The sequence below is a fragment of the Hyperoodon ampullatus genome (assembly GCF_949752795.1).
Source record: "Hyperoodon ampullatus genome assembly, chromosome: 3".
Classification (NCBI taxonomy): domain Eukaryota; kingdom Metazoa; phylum Chordata; class Mammalia; order Artiodactyla; family Ziphiidae; genus Hyperoodon; species Hyperoodon ampullatus.
The window spans coordinates 179,585,932-179,606,754 of NC_136916.1; the positions used below are offsets into that span (position 1 = coordinate 179,585,932).

General features: G+C 62.2%; 1 protein-coding gene across 1 annotated transcript in view; it reads left to right on the forward strand.

Moving 5' to 3' along the window:
- The window catches only part of MTA1 (metastasis associated 1), a gene marked incomplete at its 5' end in the record, with an annotated part of 44,057 nt that overhangs the window by 5,439 nt on the left and 17,795 nt on the right, over positions 1-20,823 (forward strand). The window contains 3 exon segments of the mRNA XM_079699224.1: positions 259-426; positions 14,325-14,445; positions 18,936-19,029. Coding sequence (XP_079555350.1) covers positions 259-426; positions 14,325-14,445; positions 18,936-19,029 — 383 coding nt within the window.

The following is a 20,823-nucleotide window of genomic DNA, read 5'->3' on the forward strand; positions in this document are numbered from 1 at the left end:
TGGGGAAGAGCCCCGGGGGCGCGGGCGGGCGGCGGGGAGCGCGCGGCCGCGGGTCGGGTAACCGCCCGCGCGGTGGGCGGTGGCGCCTGAGGCCCCTCCCTCCCAGCGGCCGCTCCTCCTCTTCCTCTCCCGCCCGCACCGCGGCCCTCGGTCCCTGCGCGGCCTCGGCGGCGGCGGCGGCGGCGGCGGCGGCAGCGGCAGCGGCGGCGGCGGCGGCGGCGGCGGCGGCGGCGGCAGCGGCGGCGGCGGCGGCGGCAGCAGCAGCGCGGCCCCTTTAAACCGCCCGCCCGCCCGCGCCCCCGCGCCTCGCGCCCGCGCGCCTCCATTTTCCCGGCCGCCCGCGCCGAGCCCCGCGCCCAGCCCGGCCCAGCCTGCGGCCTCCGCCGCCGCCGCCGGACATGGCCGCCAACATGTACAGGGTCGGAGGTAAGGCCGCCGCCTGTCCGCCCGCCGCCGACGCCGCCGTTATGCGCCGCGGGCCCGACCCTGCCACCCCGGGCCCCGCCGGCCCCCATCCCCCCAGTCCCCGCCGGGTCCCCATCCCCCCCGGGCCCCATTCCGTCCCCCATCTCTCCTCCCCTCCCTGCCTCGGTCCCAAACCGCCGCCCCGGGCCTCGCCATACCTCCGCCCGGGTCCCCTCTGCACCCCGTGCCCGGATCCCCCGTCGTGTCCCTCCCTCCCCCATTTTCCCTTCTTCCCCTTCCCCTCCTCCGCCCGCCTCCCCAACGGCCCAGCCCCCCCATCGGCCCACTTCTGGTCCCCTCCCTCCGCCTCTGCACCCCTCCCCCACTGCAGGCCGTCCCGGCTGGGCCGTCCTTCCCCTCCCCCGGCAGCGCTCCCCCACTCTTCTGCACCCCACCCCATCTCCTTCCCCTCCCCCCCTTTCTGAGCAGCCCGTTCCTCCACCGCCACCTCTGCCCCGGCCATGCTCATCCCAACCCGAAGTGACCCCTTCGGCCGGCCCTCATGAGCCGGTGCGGGTAGTGGCCGAGCGGCGCACCAGGGACGCGGGGGCTCTGCCCACCTGTTGGGAACCGACCGTGTAGCCTGTTGGGCCCTTTCAGAGGAACTGTGGAAGGCCCTGGAGTCGCAGAGCATCTTTCTGGGCCAGCGACCTGGCGGGAGCCCCCGACCCCGGAGCGGAGCAGGAGCACATGGTCGGGGGGGGGGGGGGTGCTGGCTGCCCTCCTGGGAGCGGGAGTTCGGGGGCCGCAGGCGTGTGGAGTGCCCACTGGGGCAGGCAGGGCTGGCTCGGGTGCTGGGGTGGGGAGCCCCACGCGTGGGAGTCCAGGGGCGGCTGAGAGCTACCCCTTGGGCCGGGCGTGTGCTTGGGGGCTTCCCCTAGCAGGGCTCCCTCTCCGGGTCCTCAGCAGCCTGTGGTCACCCCGAGCATGCTTTTCTAAGACACCCCCAAACTTTTTGCTGCGTCCTGTTTCCCCAGCCCAGCAGGGAGGTGCTTTGCAAGGGTGCAGAAGGGGCAGATAGCCCCCTGGTTAGGGGGTCGCCGAGCTGGCTGAGGCCCTGGGGGGCTTCCTTCCTGGGCTGTTCGTCCTCCCAGTTGGGCCCCAGGAAGCCGCCGGCTTTGGGCCTTGCCCCACTTCGTGGGGCGGGGGCGCCGGGAGGCTGTGCCGCGGGTTTTCCATGGGTTTCTGAGCTGGTCCTTCACAGGGAGGTGAGGTGCCCACCCGCTCTGAGACTTTGAGATGCTCACTTGCCCATCTTTGGTGGAGTGTGTCAGGGCTGAGGACGGCGCTGGCCTCGCTTTCCAAGTCTCCTCTGTCCTCAGTCTACGCTGTCGCTGGCCAGGTGACCCCGAGTGCCAAGCCAGCCTTGTGACCTTGGGCGTGCACCCCCATCTGTGCAGTGGGTCAGTGTAGCACCTGCCCGGCCATCAGGCCCTTCCTTGCTCTCTCTGGCTCAGAGGTGGTCATGGGAACGGGGGCCTGTACCCCGTGTAGCTCAGGCCCCTGGCGGACACCTGTGGGGAGCAGGCTGCAGTGTAGGGGCCCTTCCGGGAGGGTCCTGTTCATTTCCCAGCCTCGCCACTCCAAGCAGGAGCCGGCCATCTGTGGATGGAGGCGGGAGGGCCACCCCCAGGACCGAGCCGCCTTCTCTGCCCTGGTAGCTTCGGCCTCTGCCTCACCCCAGCTGCACAGCCCAGGGCTCCTGCCTCTCTTGCAGCTGCCCGTTCAGTGCTCCCCGAACCTGTGCCCTCTTGGACCACCTTTCCGCAGTGCAGACCCCTCCTGGCCTCCTGCGCAGCCTGAGGCCCCTCCGGTCTGCCCACCATCCAGCTCGCCCGGTGCCCCCTTGGGTTTAGCCAGCTAGAAGCCTCTCGGCAGGTGTGGTCTTACCTCCCATCCCAGGCGCTGGCCCTGCGGTCACGTCGGCATGCTGAATAAACGAAGCAGTGTCCGCAGAACGGAGGCGCCCATCTCCTGGATGGAGGAGACACGGAGGCTGCAGGAGGAGGTGGCGGCGGCCGGGGGCTGGAGGCCCTCAGCTGGCCCCTGCTGTGCTTTCACCCGCTGCCAGGCGCTTCTGCCAGCTCCTGCCTCGGTGGGTGGGACCTCCACTGTGCCTGCCTGTGGGGACTGGTTCCAAGGGGAGCTGTCCCTGCCCCATCCAGGCTGTGGATGCCCCGATCTCCACTTGTGTCCACTCCTTGACATGTGGGCTTCAAGCCACCTATCTGGCTGCGAAGTCAGCAGGGGCCTGACCACCCTCAGACCTTCCCGTGCCTCAGTTTCCCCACGGTGTTGACCAGGATCTCTGTGTCCTGCAGTGCCTCCTCCAGGGGAGTGGTCTGCGTGTCCCCCTGAGGGTGTCCTGGAGGCCCTCCCAGGGCCTGCGTTGCAGGACTGCTTCCACTTGGACTCCCTCTTGGTCCCTGCAGTTCCGTCCCCAGTTTCTGTATGGAATCTCAAGGCGCTGCCCCATGGGTCTGCGAGGCCAGTGGTTCCGGTGGGCAGGGTGTTGGCAGGTTGGCACCCTGTCCTGAGGTGCTGCTTGCTCGGGGTTGGGGGGCGGTGTCTGGATTTCTCAGGGCCCAGACAGAGGAAGGTACGCCCCTCTCTTGCTGGGGTTTGGCCCTGCCTGGACAACCTGCTCTGGCCTGGGGAGCACCGCAGGAGCAGAGTCTGGGAAAGCCCCCGTCGCCGCCGCCCCCGTTGTCTCCACTCAGGACGCTCTACCTTTTCCAAAGGTGCCAGACTCAGCCAGGAAAGTACAAGACGCCCGTTCAGTTTGGATTTCAGATAAACAATTTCTTAGCGTAAGTTTGTACCAAATATCGCATGGGAGGGACACGCACTAGAAAGTAGTTAGCAGAGTCCAGCGTTCTCTGGGTGTCCTGCATTCTACCTGGCAGGCCGTCCTGAGGCCCTGCCAGGATGTCTGGGCGGGGCGAAGGCATGGCTGCAGCTTCGTGCCAGCTGACTGGCTGGGCGGAGTGGGTCAGCCTGGGAGGCTACAGGGCCTGGTTCTTCCCCGGGAAGTGACCCAGCCTGGACAGAGGGTTGCTGTCGGCGGCGACAGCAAATGTGGTGGAGGAGGCCTGGACGTGGGTGGCGGGGTCAGGGTCCACGACCCCTCTTCCTCTGGGGTCTGTGCTCTGTGTGGGGAGTGGGGACACCTGGCCAGTCTTCTGGAACCAGCCGTGGACTGAGGGCACCACGGGCACCTCTTTTTGTCTCTGTGCAGAGACGTGCTGTCATGTTTCAGGACAGAAAGCAAAAACCAACAGCCAGGAGCCACCCGATGCCACGGTCACTGGGGCGGTGGGTGTGTTTTTAACGGGCGGGCTGCAGCCATCTCCCCTCAGGTCTCGTCTCTTTTTTTTCTTCTATCATTGTAAGAAATTAACCCCCATTCTTTTGGATAGTTGATTTTTAAAAATATATTTTGAAAAGGTGACAGGAACACCCTAGTCCTCCGGGCAGCTTGACAGTGTCTCCGTTGCCCCTGCTGTTTTTGTCTTTGTCATCTGTATCCTGTCCTGTTGTCAGAAATGCTTCTTTGTTTAATTTTAACTTTTGACTAGGTAAGACATCCACACGCGGGAAAATGCCAAACTTGTGCGGGGCCAGCAGGGACGTGCTGGGGCAGGCGGTGCCGTTCTCACGTGGTGGGGCGGGCACCCCTGCAGTGCGCAGTGGCCTTCCCAGGGTGTCTGGATGTGTGGACGTGGGTGCTGGACATGTGGGGCCCGAAGGGTGGCTTGGGTGAGGTCAGCACAGGGGCCCCTCCTCTCGGCTGCCTCCCGCTGAAGTTCGGGGTGGGGTGAGGGTGGTGGGGTGCCCTGAGGACCCCCCCCGTGACCCTCAGCCTTCCTTCTCTCAAGAGTTTGATGTTCTACACAATGTCCTGTCTTCCTGCCTTCCGTCTCTCTGTCCGCCCTGCACCCCTGTCCGTCTGTTTTCAGGGAGCAGGGGGCCCGTGTCCTATGGCAGCGGGCACAGCCTTCCCGGGGCTCTGGGGGCCCCTGTGTGGACGGACGAGGGTGCTGGTGCCATCTCCACAGCCGGGGGGTCCAGGCTGACGTCGGGGTGCGGTTCCTGGGGAGGGCCTGGCAGGCGGGGCTGCCAGGGGTGGCCTCGGAGATGCTGCCCGTCGTCTCGCGCTGGCCAGGCCCCTGCGGCCTCCCCGCTCCCGGTCAGTGGGACGCGGGTTGGAGCCGTACCTTCTCGTGGGACGCCTGCTGTCCCGGCCCTGCAGCGCCCTGACCCTCTCCTGGCTGCGATTCTTTGGCTGCCTGAGGAGATGACCCTTCTGAGCAGCGGGTCTGCTCCGTCTCCCCTGCTTCAAACTACTTAGTGGTTCCTGCGGTGGGGGGGTCAACTCCCAGCACCTTCGGGGCCCCGTGATCCGGCCCCGCCCTTGGGTGGCCCCCCACTGCCCCCCGACTGGGTCTTGGCCCTCTTGTTGCTGCGCGGGGGTCCCAGCTGGGCACGGGCCCCTGAGACGGAGGCCCAGGTTCCTCTGGGTGACGCGTGTGACAGTGGTGACCGGAGGTGGGGGCTGCTTGCCTCGGGAGCGAGGGGCATGGCTGCGGCACGCCCAGGGGGGCCCTGCGCTCAGCACCCCTGGAGGGCAGGCCCGCCGCTTCCCTGCCCTCTGCAAGGCGGGGGTCCAGGCGGCCACACTGGCTCCCCGAGGGTCCGTCTGTGGGCGTCGGGCAGAGTGGGCTCCTCGGGCTGCGCGGGCGGGGCTCCCCTGGGGGTCGCCTCTGAGAGGCGGTGCAGCCCGCGGGAGGGGACTGGGTGCAGCCCAGGGCAGGGGGGGACGTGCTCCAGTGAGCTCAGCCGTGGGCACCGGCCGGGCTTTCCCTGGCGTGCGGGTGAGGGCGGCTCTGTCCGTCCCTCTGTAGAGATGTGGGGGACACCTGCCGTGCTCAGGCCTGGGGCCCGGCCTCTGGCGCCCGCGTGACCGGCCATCAGCCTCCACCCTGTGCTCCAGCCCCTGGAGGGAGGCCAGGCCCCGTGGTCGTCGGCCACTTGCCTCTCCAGGCAGGGTCTGGCCTCCGTCCAGTGGGCTGTGTGCGCGGGAGGCCTGGCTGCGGAGCTGGAGCCGGCGGGGTGAGGGCAGCGGAGCAGGATGGGGCCCATGTGCAGGCGGCCTGGCTCTGGGCTCGGGGGGGCCCAGGTGTAGCAGGTGAAAGCGGACTTGGTCCTGCAGGGTCAGGAGTGCGGCTTCCTTAGGCGCCCCGTAGTTCCCGCCGCGGGGTCTCCAGCCCCAGGGGCCCTGGTGGGAGTCGGTTCTGGAGGGATGCTGACGGGTCTGGTGGCCCTCCTGGGGTGTGCGCCTGTGTTCTCGTGGGGCCTCTGTCCCCGCCGGCGCCCCTCGCGCGGCCCCCAGGCTGTGACCAGCTCGCCCACTTGCTCCACGGACACATCCTGTCCAGCCCCATCAGTCCTCACGGATTGTCTCTGCGAATCCGCCTGAGGTTGACGTGAAAGCAGTGGAGTTGCGAGGGATGGGTCCCCCGCCTGTTAGGACCCTATGCCACCTGAATTCTTGAGCTTTTAGTTGGAGATTTCGGTGTTTCAAGTGCCCCCCAGCGTAGCCATGCAATGCGCCCAGTGTCCCTGAGCGCGGGGAGGCCACGGGCCCGACACTCATGAATGGACGACGTGATACGTACCGGATACTCACAGAGGCCAGGTTACGTGTCGATCTGCTGATGGAAAGGTACCCCTTGGCTGACGGGACCCTGACCCTGAGCTCTCTGCGGGGCGATGGCTCAGCTCAGGATAGTTCAGTGTTGGTGGTGACATTAGGGGACGTCATTACTGAGACAGACGGGAACGGCCTGTGTGTGTTTTTTACATTTAAAGTTAGGTCTATTGAAGTACACTTTCAACACCCTTTTATGTGTGCGGTTCTTTGAGTTGGGCGGACGCACACCGTTGTGTAAGTGCTGCACACGCTTCCACGTATGTGGTCCTAAACAGGCCGGAGGGGGAGGTAAGCGGTTAGACCGCTTCCACGACCCACGCGCGTCCCTCTTGCCTTCTGTAGTCGGCCCGCCTGCCCCCCACCCCAGTGCTGGCAGCCCCGATCTGTCCCTGTTGCTGCAGATCCGCTTTACAGGGTGTCACGCAGCACGCTGGCTTCCCTCATGGGCTACAGCACGTTCAGGACTTGTCCTCGTGTTGGTGGCTAGTCCTCTGCTTGCTGAATGGGTTCCATCGAATGGACGTACCGAGGTGTATTCAGCGGCGGAGGGACGTTGGGGCCGGCTCGGTCCCTCAGGCTGCTGTAACAAGGCATGAGCCACTGGGGGCTGGTTAACAACAGATGCCAACTTCTTGCAGTTCTGAAGGCTGCAGGTCCCAGGTCAAGGCTCCAGCAGCCTCAGTGTCTGGGGAGCTCTGTGGGGTCTCCTGTAAGAGCACTAATCCCACTCCGGGCCCCACCTAAGCACCTCCCAAAGGCCCTGCCTCCAGATACCATGGCTTTGGGGTTAGGATTTCAGCGTGACTTTTGGAAGGACCTGATGTTCAGACCACAGCTGGGCCATTTCTAAGTCTTTTTTAATATATAATTTTTTTAAAAAAGTTATTTATTTTATTTATTTACTTTTGACTGCGTTGGGTCTTTGTTGCTGCGCATGGGCTTTCTTTACTTGCGGCGAGCGGAGCTATTCTTTGTTGCGGTGCGCGGGCTTCTCATTGCCGTGGCTTCTCTTGTTGCGGAGCACGGGCTCTAGGCACGTGGGCTTCAGTAGTTGTGGCACGTGGGCTCAGTAGTTGTGGCTCCCGGGCTCTGGAGCGCAGGCTCAGTAGTTGTGGCGCACAGGGTTAGTTGCTCCGTGGCGTGTGGGATCTTCCCGGACCAGGGCTCGAACCCGTGTCCCCTGCATCGGCAGGCGGATTCTTAACCACTGCGCCACCAGGGAATCCCCTATTTCCAGTTTTGGTGGTTGAGTGAAGCCGACCGCGAGCACCTGTGCTCAGCTTTGAGTGTGAACGTATGTTCTTATGGGTGTTTCTCGTGGGTGAAAGTGCCCAGGGGTGGGGCTGCCTGGCGGAGTCGCCTGTCCGCAGTGCATCCTCATTACTTTCCAAGGCGGTGGCATTATTTTCCTGTGCCCCTGGCAGCGATGCTGAGGGTCCTGGGTCCTCTGCACAGGAGTCTGACTGGCACACAGGGCATCTCACTTGAGTTTTGATTCATGTTTCCCTAAGCCTCCGTGCTGCTGGCCACCTTTCCGCGTGTTTATTTGCCATCCTGTGCCTTTGGTCAGGCGTCTGGACAAATCCTTTGCCCGGTTTTTAAAATTGGAAAGAAGCTTACTGTTGAGTTGTGAGAGTTTCTTTTATATTCTGGATTTCAGTTCTTTACGAGATATGTATTTTGCAAATTTTCTTTTATAAGAGAGAAGTGTATGAAGTCTGCCTACCCCAAGGTCACAAAGATTTTATCCTGTTTTCTTGTAGAGTTTTTATAGTTCCAGGTTTTACTTGCAAGCGTAGGACCCATTTTGAGTTCATTTGTGTGTGTGGTAGAGGTGACGGTTCTCGGCTCCTTGCCCTTTTGCGTGTGAACGTCCAGTTGTCCATCTCCACCTGTTAACGTCTTGACCGCCCCCCCACCTGTAGGCACCTTGGTCCAGCCCGTTTGCCGTGGTTCCCTCTGTTCCTCCTCTCTTTTCCACTGATGCGGCCATGCTTGTGCCGATCCACGCCGTCTGGATTACTGTAACTTCACGGCAAATCTGGATCGGGTGGGAATCCTCCAACTTTTGTCCTTTTTCTTTCTTTTTCTTTTTGGTCGTGCCACGCAGCTTGAGGGATCTTAGTTCCCTGGCCAGGGATTGAACCGGGGCCTCGGCAGTGAGAGTGCAGGGTCCTAACCACTGGACCGCCAGGGAATTCTCTGACTTTGTCCTTTTTCCAAATTGTTTAGCCTATTCTGGTGTCTCGGATTTCCCATGTAAAGTGTAGGATTGGCTTATTGGTTTCTACAGAAAAAAAAATTGTGGAGTCTTGATTGGGATCACATTGAAACTATGGTTGAGATCGGTTTGGGGGAAAATTGGCATCTTCACCAGGACTGACTCCTCTGCTACAGGGACTGGCAGGCTGCGGCCCCCTGCCTGTGCTCGTGTGACTCATGAGCTAAGAATGGTTCCTACATTTTTAAATGGTTGAGGAAAAAAAAATCAAAAGAAGAATACTTTAGGACACATGAAAATTCCATGAAATTCAAATCTCAGTGCCCATAAATAAAGTCGCGTTGGAACAAGCCGAGCTGGTGCGTTTGCGTTTGTCCTCTGGCTGCTTTGGGGCCTCAGTGTGGTCGAGCCGTGGTGAGGTCACCTCGCTTGCTCACCTGCCCACCTGCGGTGCCGTCATTGCGAATCACATCTACGTGTCGTAACTCGCGAGCTCGGAGCCCTGTCTGCGTCCCTGTCCCCGCCGAGCAAGCAGGGCACCCAGGCTTGGGAGGTGGTGGCTTTAGGTGCATGAGCGCCGTGCCGAGGGGACGCAGCGTGTGTGGGTGCAGCCGCAGGGCTCCTTCACGGAAGTTCGCGAACCGGACAAGAGCCTCCAACAGGGTCTGCTCGCTTATCGGCCGGGCAGGCGAAGCCGGTTACTGGTGGTGACGTCATTCAGTCGTGCTGGTGGCAGCTGGCCGAGGAGCAGCCTTTGGGAGGCTGGCTGCCCAGGTTGAGGGGCTGGGAGTGGGTGCGGGGTGCGCGGGATGGGCTCCCCGCGAGGAGACCGGCCTCTGTGAAGAGTCCGCCTGGACCAGGCACAGCCGAGACGTTCAAAGAAGTGGGGAAAATGCGAACCTCGTGCCGACTGAAGTGGGCTCTACTAGGACGCTGTGTCCACCCGGCTGGGCTCAGGGCGGCCAGGGAGCCGGGGGGACGTCGTTTCCAGTGCGGCTGCCAGGGCGTCGCGGGACAGGTCAGCCTGGATCGGAGCCCTCCCAGCACAGCAGCGTCCAGTCTGTGAGGCCTGATGGCGCGGAGAGGCAAGGGGCTGGCGTCCTGCTCGTTGCACTGGGTCATCCAGCCTCTCCTGTCCTTGGACATCGGGGTTCCTGGTGCTCAGCCTTTGGACTCTGGTTCTCAGGCCTTTGGACTCAAGCTGATTCTCACCACTGGCTCCTGGTCCCCAACTTGCAGACGGCAGATCATCTGACCTCTCAGCCTCCATACCCACGTGAGCTGATTCGTAGGACAAACTGCTATGTTCGCGAACAGAATTTGGTGTATGGAGCAGAACAGGGCTTGGCTGGACACCTGGACAAAGCTTGTTAACACATCAGGTGCCTGAAGCTTGTTGTCTGTCGGGCTGCTTGTCAGCAGGCGTTTTGTGCAAAATGTTTAGTCTCGTGCTTCACCCAACCTGTTGTGTCAACAGTGAGCTGCACTTGACCTCGAGGAGTTAGCCGTCATCAGTTCTGGGAATTTTTATCAGAAGTGGAAGCTGAGGACTTCCCTGGTGGTGTAGTGGTTAAGAATCCGCCTGCCAGTGCAGGGGACACGGGTTTGAGCTCTGGTCCAGGAAGATCCACATGCCGCGGAGCAACTAAGTCCATGCACTGTAACTACTGAGCCCGCGTGCTGCAACTACTGAAGCCCGCACGCCGAGATCTAGCCTGTGCTCCACAGTAAGAGAAGCCACTGCTCGCCGCAACTAGAGAAAGCCTGTGCACAGCAGTGAAGACCCAACACAGCCAAAAACAAAGGTGGAAGCTGAATATCTTGACTTGCCCTACCATGCAGCAGCTTGAGGGCGTAGCAGTGGTTAAATTTTACTGTGATTTCTTAAACTCGGGGCAGAAATTAGAGTTTTTCAGAATGAGAAGAACCACTCTCAACCACGAGTATCAAACACTGAGTGCCTTTGGAAATTAGTTTTTGCTGCGTACTTGATAATGGTCCTTTATGAATTCATCTGAAAATTACATGAAATGGCACTTACTGCAAACTTATACTGTGGTACATTCATTTTGGTGATGACTGACGTTGTTTGAATCACAAACTGCTTTATACAGTTTCTTACTGTCAGATGTTAAAACGAGAAATGGGATCTCCATTCCGACCCAGATTTGCATCGGGCATGTTTTCTGAGTTCAGGCCACAGTCCCCACGCTGTGTTTTGGGCCGCAGTGCAAGTGCGAAGGAGGTTTCTGTGTTTCAGAAGCCACTTAGCTGCCTTGAGGAGCTGCCCCACCGTCTGTACTGTGTCACCTGCTGCAGTTCTGGGTCAGCAAAGCCGTCACACTCATGGCTGAGTTTAGTACAACAAAAAGATACACACCAGAATCAGCAAAGGTAAAAAGGTCAAGGCTTCCAGCTGGCCTCTCTCAGGGCCACAGATGGTGAGACCACACGCAACTCGGTGTCCAGGGTGTTTATCCAGGTTGGTCACATAGCCATGGCTAACCATCAGCGTGGCTGGCCTTAGTGTCCAGCCCTCCGGAGGTCAGGTTGATCTCTGGCCCACCACAGATCACATTGTCGGCGTGGTCTGTGTGGCCTGTGCCCCCAGGTGGGCAAAGACTCCCATCAGGCAGGACCCTCCAGGGGCTTTGGGGTGACCTCCCAGGAGCAGGTCAGGGGCCACACCTTCCTTTGGATGTGCAGGGTGTGGACGACCGGGGCCTGCTGGGTTCACCCTTCACTGCCCAAATGCTGAAAGGAAAAGGTCGAGAGAAATCTCAGAGAGTCCAGTATGAGTGTGCTCAATGAAAATTTCACGCCTGCAGATGGATATCATTGTTTGGGTACTTTTTGTGCAGAAAGACATAGAGGCCGCGTCACGGGTCGGCATTAACAGGGACGTTGCGATGGGTTTTCATGATCCAGAACGTGAACTTGAGCCCCGATGAAGCAAATTGTCCTCCCCCAAAACAGAATTCCTTAGTAGGCCAGGATTATCACAAAAAAGTATACTCAATTATTATTGTTTTGATTTTAATTTCATTGGCAAAATGTTTGTGGAAATGTATTATGTTAATACCTAAGTGATACCTTTGGTTTAGCCTCTTGTCGTGCGAAGCCTGAAGTATTTACTCTCTGGCCCTGTACCGAAAAAGGTTGACGGTCTGTGTTTTGATCCATGATATCTTATGTTACGATTTATTTAGATTTTGTTGGTTTTTCTCAGCGTTTTGTAGTTTTCAGCATACAGATCTTTGCACTGAGCTTTTGATCTTTAAAGATCTGTAGGTTGTTAAATTAATACTTCAGTGCTTGTGTGAGCTATTGTAAATGGTACTTTTTTTTTTTTTTTTTTTTTTTGCGGTACGCGGGCCTCTCACTGCTGTGGCCTCTCCCGTGGCGGAGCACAGGCTCCGGACGCACAGGCTCAGCGGCCGTGGCTCACGGGCCCAGCCGCTCCGCGGCATGTGGGATCCTCCCGGACCAGGGCATGAACCCGTGTCCCCTGCATCGGCAGGTGGACCCTCAACCACTGCGCCACCAGGGAAGCCCTAAATGGTACTTTTAATACACTATTTTTATATCCTATGAGCTTGCTAAACCCTCACTCATTAGTTTTTCTTTTTTAAGTGAAAGCAGGTTTATGGAGAGAGCAACACATGCCACAGGCAGGATGCAGTCCATCTCAAGGCAAGAGCGGCCCCTCACTTATGAGTTTTAATAGCTTTCTGTAAACTCTGGGAATTTCTCTGTGGACAGTCATGTCCTCTGCATTTAGAGAGTTTTCTCTCTTCCTTTCCAATCTGTACGCCTTTCATGTATTTATTTTTTCTCCTCGTGGCACCGACTAGGACCTTTGGGTGAGTAGCAGTGCAGTGGATCGACTCCCGTGCCCTCTTCCTGGCTTTAGGGGAGGGCACCGTGTTTTCATCAGTAAACATGACTTCACTGTAGGTTTTTGGTAAACGCCTGCTAGCAGGCGAGGAAGTTCCCTTGAATCCCTAGTTTGCGTCAGAGGTTTTTTGTTTTTTAACAAATTTATTTATTTATTTTTTTTTTGGCTGCCTTGGGTCTTCGTTGTGGTGCGCGGGCTTCTCATTGCGGTGGATTCTCTTGTGGAGCACGGGCTCTAGGCGCGTGGGCTTCAGTAGTTGTGGCACGTGGGCTTCAGTAGTTGCGGTGCATGGGCTCTAGAGCGCAGGCTCAGTAGCTGTGGCGCACGGGCTGAGTTGCTCTGCGGCATGTGGGATCTTCCCAGACCAGGGCTCGAACCCGTGTCCCCTGCGTTGGCAGGCGGATTCTCAACCACTGCGCCACCAGGGAAGGCCCTGTGTAAGAGTCTTTATCAGGAATTGTGTAGGTTTCGTCAGCTCCTCTGCATCTATTGAGATGGTTTTTCTGCTTTACTCCACTGCTGTGATTTTGACGTGTCCCCAGGTGACTCCCAGTGGTCGAGGGGCGTTGTCCCCTTGCTGGGCGACCAGCTACCACATGCAGAGGTTGTGCTGAGAAGCTGTGCTCCGAGCGGGTGAAGGGCACTGCTCTGGCCTCGCGGTGTCCGGCCTCCTGAGCCACCGGGGGCCCCCTGCTCTAGTGCTTTCTGGGAGAGTTCGTGTGCACTGGGTTCAGCCTCCCTTCCGGGTTCGGTGCGGTTCACCAGCGAAGCCGCCTGGGCCAGGGAGGGGCCGGGGGTTCTCCTCTCCCTTCTTTCTCCGTTTGGGAGGCGGTTGCCTCTGCGCTCAGGCCCCCGCGAGGGGGGCGGGGGCGGCTCGTGCCTCCTCCCGCTGCTGCTCCCTCTCTCCCCCTCCTGCCTCCTTCTTCGTTCCCCACCTACCGAAGCACGAGTTACAGGCGGTGAAGCCCAGTCCTCGGAAGCTCAGGGCAGCTGCCGGCAGGTGTGTAACTGCCGCCCGGGCACGAGACGCCCAGTCCCCCGAGCCCCCCGCCGCCCCGTGTCCAGGGCACCTTTCCTGGCGCTGCCGGGACTCTGTCGCTGGGCGCAGACCTGTCTGCCTGTCTGCCACCCCCTACCCTCCCGGGGGAGCGTTTGGGTGGTTTCCAGTTCCTGACACGCAGGAGTAATTATTTCAGGTTTAATTTGATCTTTATCTAGTTTCTTAGAACGAAAGCTTGGATGATTGATTTGAGACCTTTTTATAAAACCTGCTTAGTTGAGATAGAATCTACATGTGATAAAACCCGCCTGTCTGGAGTGTACGGTCCAGTGAGGTGCAGCGTGGCCGCAGTCGCCCTGGAGCGAGCTCGTGCCGGCCGGCCCCTCCCGCAGGCCCCTCTTGGTCCCGCCAGCCTCCGGGCACATCCTCCTGTGATCCCTCTGGGGTCTTCACCTCTGTCCGGGGGCACCTGGGCCGTGTGCACGTGCAGGCCTCGGCGGACTCCAGCCAGGACAGCCTTCTGGTCAGCTGTCCCCTGCGGGGCTGGTCTCGCGGCTGTCCTGGGCTTTCCCGGGTGGGCCCCCGGCCTCCCGCTGGGGGCCTCCCTGAGCCAGAGCCCCGTCGCCCTTGGGGGCGTTGGGGAAATGGAGAGCACGGGTGGTTGTTCTGTGAGGGGAGCCTGTGCTGACTTGAGGTCTGGGGGACCCGGCAGGGGCGGCAGCACCCTCAGGACCCCGCTCCCCTGGGCCCCCGACCTCGTCCCGCCCCACGAGCTCCGTGTCTTCTCCACCCGGGAAGCCCCGGCCTGCGTTCAGCTCTTTTGTCTTTGGGGGAGAGGTGGTGGGACGCCGGGGCATGTGCACGGGGTGGGGATGACCGGGGCCTGGCAGCCTCCATGCCGACGTGGTCCCTGGGGCCGGCGGTAGCGGTGCCTGTGACCGTCCTTCCCGCCCTGGCGGCACCGCTCTTGGGGCCCCCTGCGGCCCCCCACGCCCCGCCTGAGCCTGGCCCCCGCCCGCCACCGCAGATGCAGCCAGGCCGGCGGGCTCGCGAGGCTGACGCGCTCTCGCCCGTTTGCAGACTACGTCTACTTCGAGAACTCCTCCAGCAACCCGTACCTGATCCGGAGGATCGAGGAGCTCAACAAGGTAGCGTGTGGCCCCGTCCCTGCTGGGGGGCGGGGGTGCCCCTCCCCGGAGAGCCCATCCCTGAGGGTCCCTGGTAGGGTGTTAGGAGAGGGTCTGGGTTGGAGGGTTCCAGCCGAGGAGTGAAGGAAGCCGCCTGGGCGCCCGCAGCCCGAAGGTCCCCTGCCCGTCTCCCTCCTCTCTCGCTCCACGTCTGCCGGGCAGGCGCTTATGAGTGGATCAGGGGGCGGGGCCCCCGGAGCCCTCCTGGGCCTGGTGGGGCGCGGTGGGCGTGGGCTCGCAGGCTCGGAATGGCCTCTTTGGTCAGAGGAGTGGGCGCCGTCCCGCGCGGACCCCCAAGCCCAGTGGGGGAAGCCCCCCACGTCTCCTGCCGCCCTCCTAGTTGGAGGCGTTGGCGGGGGCACTGGGGGAGAGGGCATTGGTGTGACCCTCCCCCGAGGCCACGGCTGCGGCCACGGCGGTGCCCGGTCAGCAGGGCCCTTGGCGCTTCTCTCTACCCTGGCTCCTGCAGAAGGGCGGCTGTGGACCCCTGCCCTGGCGCAGCCCCCGTCCCGGAAGCACTGTTGTCACTCGTGTTGGCTAGGGGCCACCTTGTTGTGCCTCCATGTGGCCGGCAGGGGAGGAGCTGCTTTCCTGGACCTCAGGCCTTGGGGCGGTGCAGCCGATTCTCGGGACCAGGCAGGGTGGGGCGGGAAGGTCAGGGTGCCGGTCCCCCAAGGATCACACTAGCCGTGGCGGCACCCCGACCCTGCGACTGTGCCTGCCGGGGCCAGGAGATGGGCGGCGTGCCCATGGCCCGAAGCCTCGGCCCCGGCCTGAGCGTGTCAGCTGGGGGCGGTGGCCAGATGTCCCGTGAGGCCACCACACCGCTGGAACCGGTGCGCTGGCGGGCGCCTCCCCCGAGCCCTGCTCACCGCCCGCTGGAGCCGTAGGGCGGGAGGGTGCGGCCCGTGCCCGCTGCTGCGATGGGAGCAGGCGTCTGTCCTGCCGCCCCCACCCACCCACCCCGTGCAGATCACTGGGGACGTGGCTGGGGGCCAGGCCTCTGCGTGGAGTCGTCCTGTCAGGTGGGGCCATGGCAGCCAGTGGTCGCAGGGTGGCCACGGTGCCCTCACTCTGGCCGCGACACGCCACGTGTGTGAGGAAGAGGCAGTGCCGCCCCATGAGGGTGGACGCACGCGTGGGCACCAGGAAGCTCCGCCTGGTGGGGTGGTGGAAAGGGGCGTGGGTCCAAAGCACCGGAGAGCACGGATGTCTGCTGTGGCCCTCGGGGTCCTTGGAGCCCTGCACCCTGCTGGCGTCCCCTCCCACCCCACGGGGCACGGGGGCTCCGTCCCGGCTGGAGAGGTGGGCACAGCCCAGGCGAGTGTAGTTCAGGCAGGGGCTGAAAACGGGGTCAGTTCGAGGGCTCTCCCCTGACGGCCCCAGGATGCTGGGCAGCCTCATGTGCAGAGAGATGTGGAGAGGGGGGTGCTCTCTGGGGGCAGATCTGAGCCACGGGCGTCGCGTCCCAGCAAAACGCCTGCTCTCAGCCTGCGACCTGGATGGAGCAGGGAGGACAGCTTCCACCGTGAGATCCATCGAAACACACCGAGGAGAGAGCTGATGAGGGTGCGGAGGAAACCTGAGGCCAGACAGGCCGGGGGCGTCCTTGGAGAGCCGCGGCGGCCGCTGTGACCGGGGAGACTCGGGAGCGAGAAGAGGCTCCTGGAAGGCAGGAGCAGAAACTGGGACGAAAACACAGAGAGAAAACTCAGAAAAGGCGAGAGTCCTCCCGCGGCCCAGCGGCCAGTTAGTAGGACTCAGAGGAGAAGAGGGCCGTGCAAGCAGAGGCGTGGCCTGAGGAAACGCCCCCACCCCGAGGTCCTCCAGAGCCACAGCCCCGTCCAGCCCCGGGACAGCGGGCGCCCCGGCGGAGGGCACCCTGCAGGCCACAGACCAGTCTCCACGCCGCCCACCTAGAGCAGCGGGGGGGCGGCGTGGGGTCCTGGCGGGGCCCTGGAGCGGACCCTGGAGTGAGCACTGAGGGGTCGGGAGGAAGGGGGGCGTGTAGACTGGGGCAGGGGGCGCGGGGTCGCTCCGTGCTTTGTCTCTTTTCTGTAAATGAAAACAAGTCTAAAATGAGTTTTCTTGGCGAAGCCCAGCTCTTTGGAGCCCCTCGGAGCCCCTCCTCTGGGCCGTGCCAGACACCAGTTCCCCCAGCCCTCCCAGGACTCTGGGCGTTCGTGAGCTTTCAAAGTAACTGTCGAGTTTTCTCCTTAGAACTTTGATTGGATATATATGGCATTTACGTTGTTTTCATGAAGAGTTAAATCTTTACACTACTGGAGAAAATTGCCGTTGTGAAAGAACAGGAAAAGGCCGACGGGGGTGTGTGTTGGGGGGGCGGAGGGCAGACCCTCGGGACGCGCGTTGGGGGGTGTGGCGTGGGGACCAGGCCCCGCGCGGGCCCTCTGGGTGCCAGCCAGGCAGGAGAGGCCCAGAGAGGACGAGAGGGCAGGCGGAGGCCTCCCGGGAAGCCTCTGTCGTGGGATTAGAAGCCAGGTTTTAGGGAGTCAGGTTGGACTGTGGGCCGTGGGAGTCTCCGAAAAGTCCAGCAAAGGATGAAAGGCAGACGCCGCTGACCCCAGTGGGACGTCTCCCCGCATCCCATGTTGTCCTCCAGCGGGGTCCTCCTGGGGGGCCAAGGACCCCACCCCGCCTGCTCCCGAGCCGTGGCCACCCCCAGCCTTGTGGGAAGGCCCCCTGCCGTCCTGCCCTTGCTCCTGGGCCGCTGAGCCGGCCTCCGTGGAGACAGGAAACGGGCGAGGGTGCCCTGTAGTCGCCCCAGCTTTCCTCCCACAGGCCCTTTGGGACCCCAGCCCGGGGGGTGGGGACGCAGGCAGATGCAGGAGACACGTGGGGGTTGTGAGGGGCTAGGCAGCAGGGATCCGGGCGGAGCACCAGAGGGAAGAGCGCTCTGGAGTCCCGGGTCTCCAGGGTCTGGCCTGAGCCAGGCTTGCAGAGCTGAGCTTGTGCAGAACAAAGCACAACTCCAGGAGGTGCACGTTCTGGGGCGGGGGTGGGGTGCCTGGGAGGGGCTGCACCTGGTGTGGATCCAGGAGGGGGCATTGCTGTGACTCCACAGGCCCACTGGGGGGCAGCCTCTGTGGCTCAGAGACTCGGACGAAGCCCTGAAGACGCAAGGCCCAGGTGCTCCCGGAGGCCGGGACCCTGGCTGCTGCGGGACGCGTCATCCTTCTAGACTCTGTCTGGTTGCTTCTGTGGTCCTGACGCGGTGCCAGATCATCTCCGTCGTGTTGAAGGCCCCTCGTCATTCCAGGCTCAGCGGACAGTCTCCAGGACCATTTCTAGGAGGCGCTTTTTGGTCTGGGAATCCCATCTTGCAAAACTCCGGGCACCCTTGAACACTGCAGACGTTTACGGGTCTGACACAGCCGTGCTGACAGGTCGACAAGTCGTGCTTCTAAAAACCGTCTTCACACGCTGAAGACACGCGTCATCTTCAGGCCTCTCACAGTCGCTTGTTCTGATACTCGATCTCAGCTTTCCTGGAAGAATTCTTCATGCTCTTTATATCCCTTCGTGGACTGGAGTGAGGATGCTTTTCATCAGCGTGCACTCTGCAGTTTCTGTGATGAACCTGTAAAGCAGCGGAGTTGATAGCGCTTTTAACTTACACTCAGTGATGTGAAAAATTCTGAAGGCTTTTTCTTGGGAAAAATTCCTTGTCTAATAGAATTTAATAACTAAAAGGGAAATACTTTTCATAAAGAATTTTGTTTAATGTTATAAATGCTGCTGTGCTAAACTCTACAAAGATTAGAATTGTGATACAATCCTTGCATTATTATTAAAACTTTTGTAAACTCGTTAGTTAAGAAAAGACATGTTCTCGGTACGAGGTTACCGCCCCGCGGGCTTCGTGGTGTCCTTGCTGCTGCTCGTTCACGGACGCTTTGCAAGCCCGGGTCGTCCTGGGCAGCAGCCGCCGAGCGGAGGTCGGTCCCGGCCGCCGCCGCCCCATCCTGGTGCCGAGGCCGGCGCTCAGCCCCGCCGCACTGCCCTGCGTCCCGGAGGCGGATCCAGGCCTCGGCCGCGCCTCTCGTGTGCTGGCCAGGTTTCTGCTCGGGGGGGTGACGGGGACCCGCAGTCGTTGTCCTTGATCCCGCCCCCTCTGGCGCCCGACAGGAAGGGGCAGCTCCCGAGGCCAGGGCAGAGCTGTCCTCCTTTCTGGTGGCCGGGGTCCACCGGGTGTCCTCAGGCGGCTCGGGGTAGGACAGGAGTGGGGGGTGCAGACGCGGTCTAGGTCCGCTGTGCGTCCCCTCCGTCAGCCAGGGTTGCCGCTGCCCTCAGGGCCCTCCCTGGGGCATGGGCTCTGCATGACGGGCCCGTCCCCGGTCACACCCGAGGCCCCGTCTGGGGGACACCCCTGCGGGGAGCCGCAGGCCCGTGGGGGCGTGCGTTCCTTAGACCCTGCCTTGCTGTTGCAGACGGCCAACGGGAACGTGGAGGCCAAGGTGGTGTGCTTCTACCGACGGCGGGACATCTCCAGCACGCTCATCGCCCTGGCCGACAAGCACGCCAGTGAGTCTCCCAGCTGCCCCTCCAGCCCGCCTGGAGCTGCCGCCTCAGCCTCCGGGCGGGTGTAGACTGGAGTCCACGCATGTCCCTGGGGCCTCCTTCCTTCTCTGAGAAGCGACCCTGGCCGTGCTTGTCCTAGGGTGTGGCTGCTCCCACCGACCTGAGGAGTTTACTTTGGGGGACTTTCCAGATCCTTGGTTGGACCACTCCTTGGATGGTGCAGGGAGCGCTGGGGCCTGGGCTCCAGGCCTGCGGGGGAAGGGGCAAGGCCACTGCCGCTCTTGCCCAGGACAGGCCTCTGCGCCACGCAGGGTGGACGCAGGCTGTGCGGCTGACCCCGAGGGAGCAGCCGGGTCTTTGCCGGCCTCGTCTGGCCTCACGGGAGGATGGGGTCCCACCTTTGGGTTTTGGCCTCTGTCAGCAGCGTCCCTGTGGCACGCCAGTGGTGGACCCTGAGGCTGTGCCCAGAGGGGACAGAGATGGGATGCAGGGCCTCTCAGCCTCCCACCCTGTGCCCACCACCCCTGCACTCGGGCTTCCCGGTGCCGAGGAAGAGAGGAAAAGAGCCGGGGTCTTGGGGGTGCACAGCTGCGTGGCCCAGTGGAGTGGTCCGTGCAGTCGCTGGCCCTGCAGGTGTCAGCACGCGGGTTCCCGTTCATGCTGTCAGGACGCTGACGGGGGCCTTGTGGGGGGTGCCGTGGCGGTAGGCGACCCGGGGGTGTCGATGATACAGGATCTCCTCCCTGTGTCTGCTGCTCAGCCCAGAGCGACCGCAGCCCCTGCCCCTCGGCACACGGCGCGCCGTTTCCACGGGCCCGGGCTCTCCTGCTCTCAGGCCCCCGGGGGGAGCTTGGCCAGGCGTTAGGCCCTGAGGCCCGTGGGAGGAGGGGGTCCTGCAGAAGTGCTGGAGCTGGCAGGGTGGGCAGAGGCCCTGCGGTGCCGGCGGGGCTTCTGCACGCAGGGAAAGCTCCTTGCCGGGGACTTAGAGCCAAGCTGCAGGGAACACATGTCACGCACACGGGGTGCGCTGCTCTGAGGAGGCCACCCGCTTCCACCAGCTCGCCGCCTCAGTGCGGGGCCTCGGCTGTTTTCTCAGGAGTCTGTACTGGCTGCTCCGTCTCAAGGTGATTTGTGCAGAAACCACGTTTCTCGGGGTTGACTCTCCTGGCGTGCTCATCTGTGAGCTCGCTGCAGCTGGGGCGAGGCTGGTCGACCTCGCTGCCCAGGGCCTCGCCCGGCGTCAGGGCGTGGGTGTAGGGACACTCTGGGGGCCCTTCTGGCAGGAGAGGTAGAGACCCAGGGGAGCCCACTGCACGGTCAGATTAGCTGCTCGAGTTTCTTCTGGGCCTGGAGGCCTGAGGGACAAGCTTCCGCCCTGCCCCTACCAGAGCGTCCAGCCCCTGGTGCAGCACAGATGCCCTGGGGCCACACAGGCCTCCCCGGAGCGGTAGAGCCCTTGCTGGGGTCTCCAGGCCACATTCTGCTCCGCCACGGCCCTGTCTCGAGGTGTGTGGCCCCCTCCCACAGAGCTGTCCTCCTGAGACCAAGGCCTTGCCCGAGGGGACAGTGGGCACAGGTGACAGGTTCTCCCTGGAACCCCCCAGAGCCAGCTGCAGGGGCTCGGGAGAGCCAGTAGGGTGTGTGAGCTGAGCCGGGGCAGGGTGGGAGCCCGGAGCCTGCCTGGGCCTTCTGGGGAGGGCCCCCAGCTCTGAGCCCAGGGCCCAGGCACCCTGGATCCCAGAGGGAGGGGCTTCTGCGCCAGGGGCCATGTGCCTGGGTTCCTAGAGGCCAAGCGCC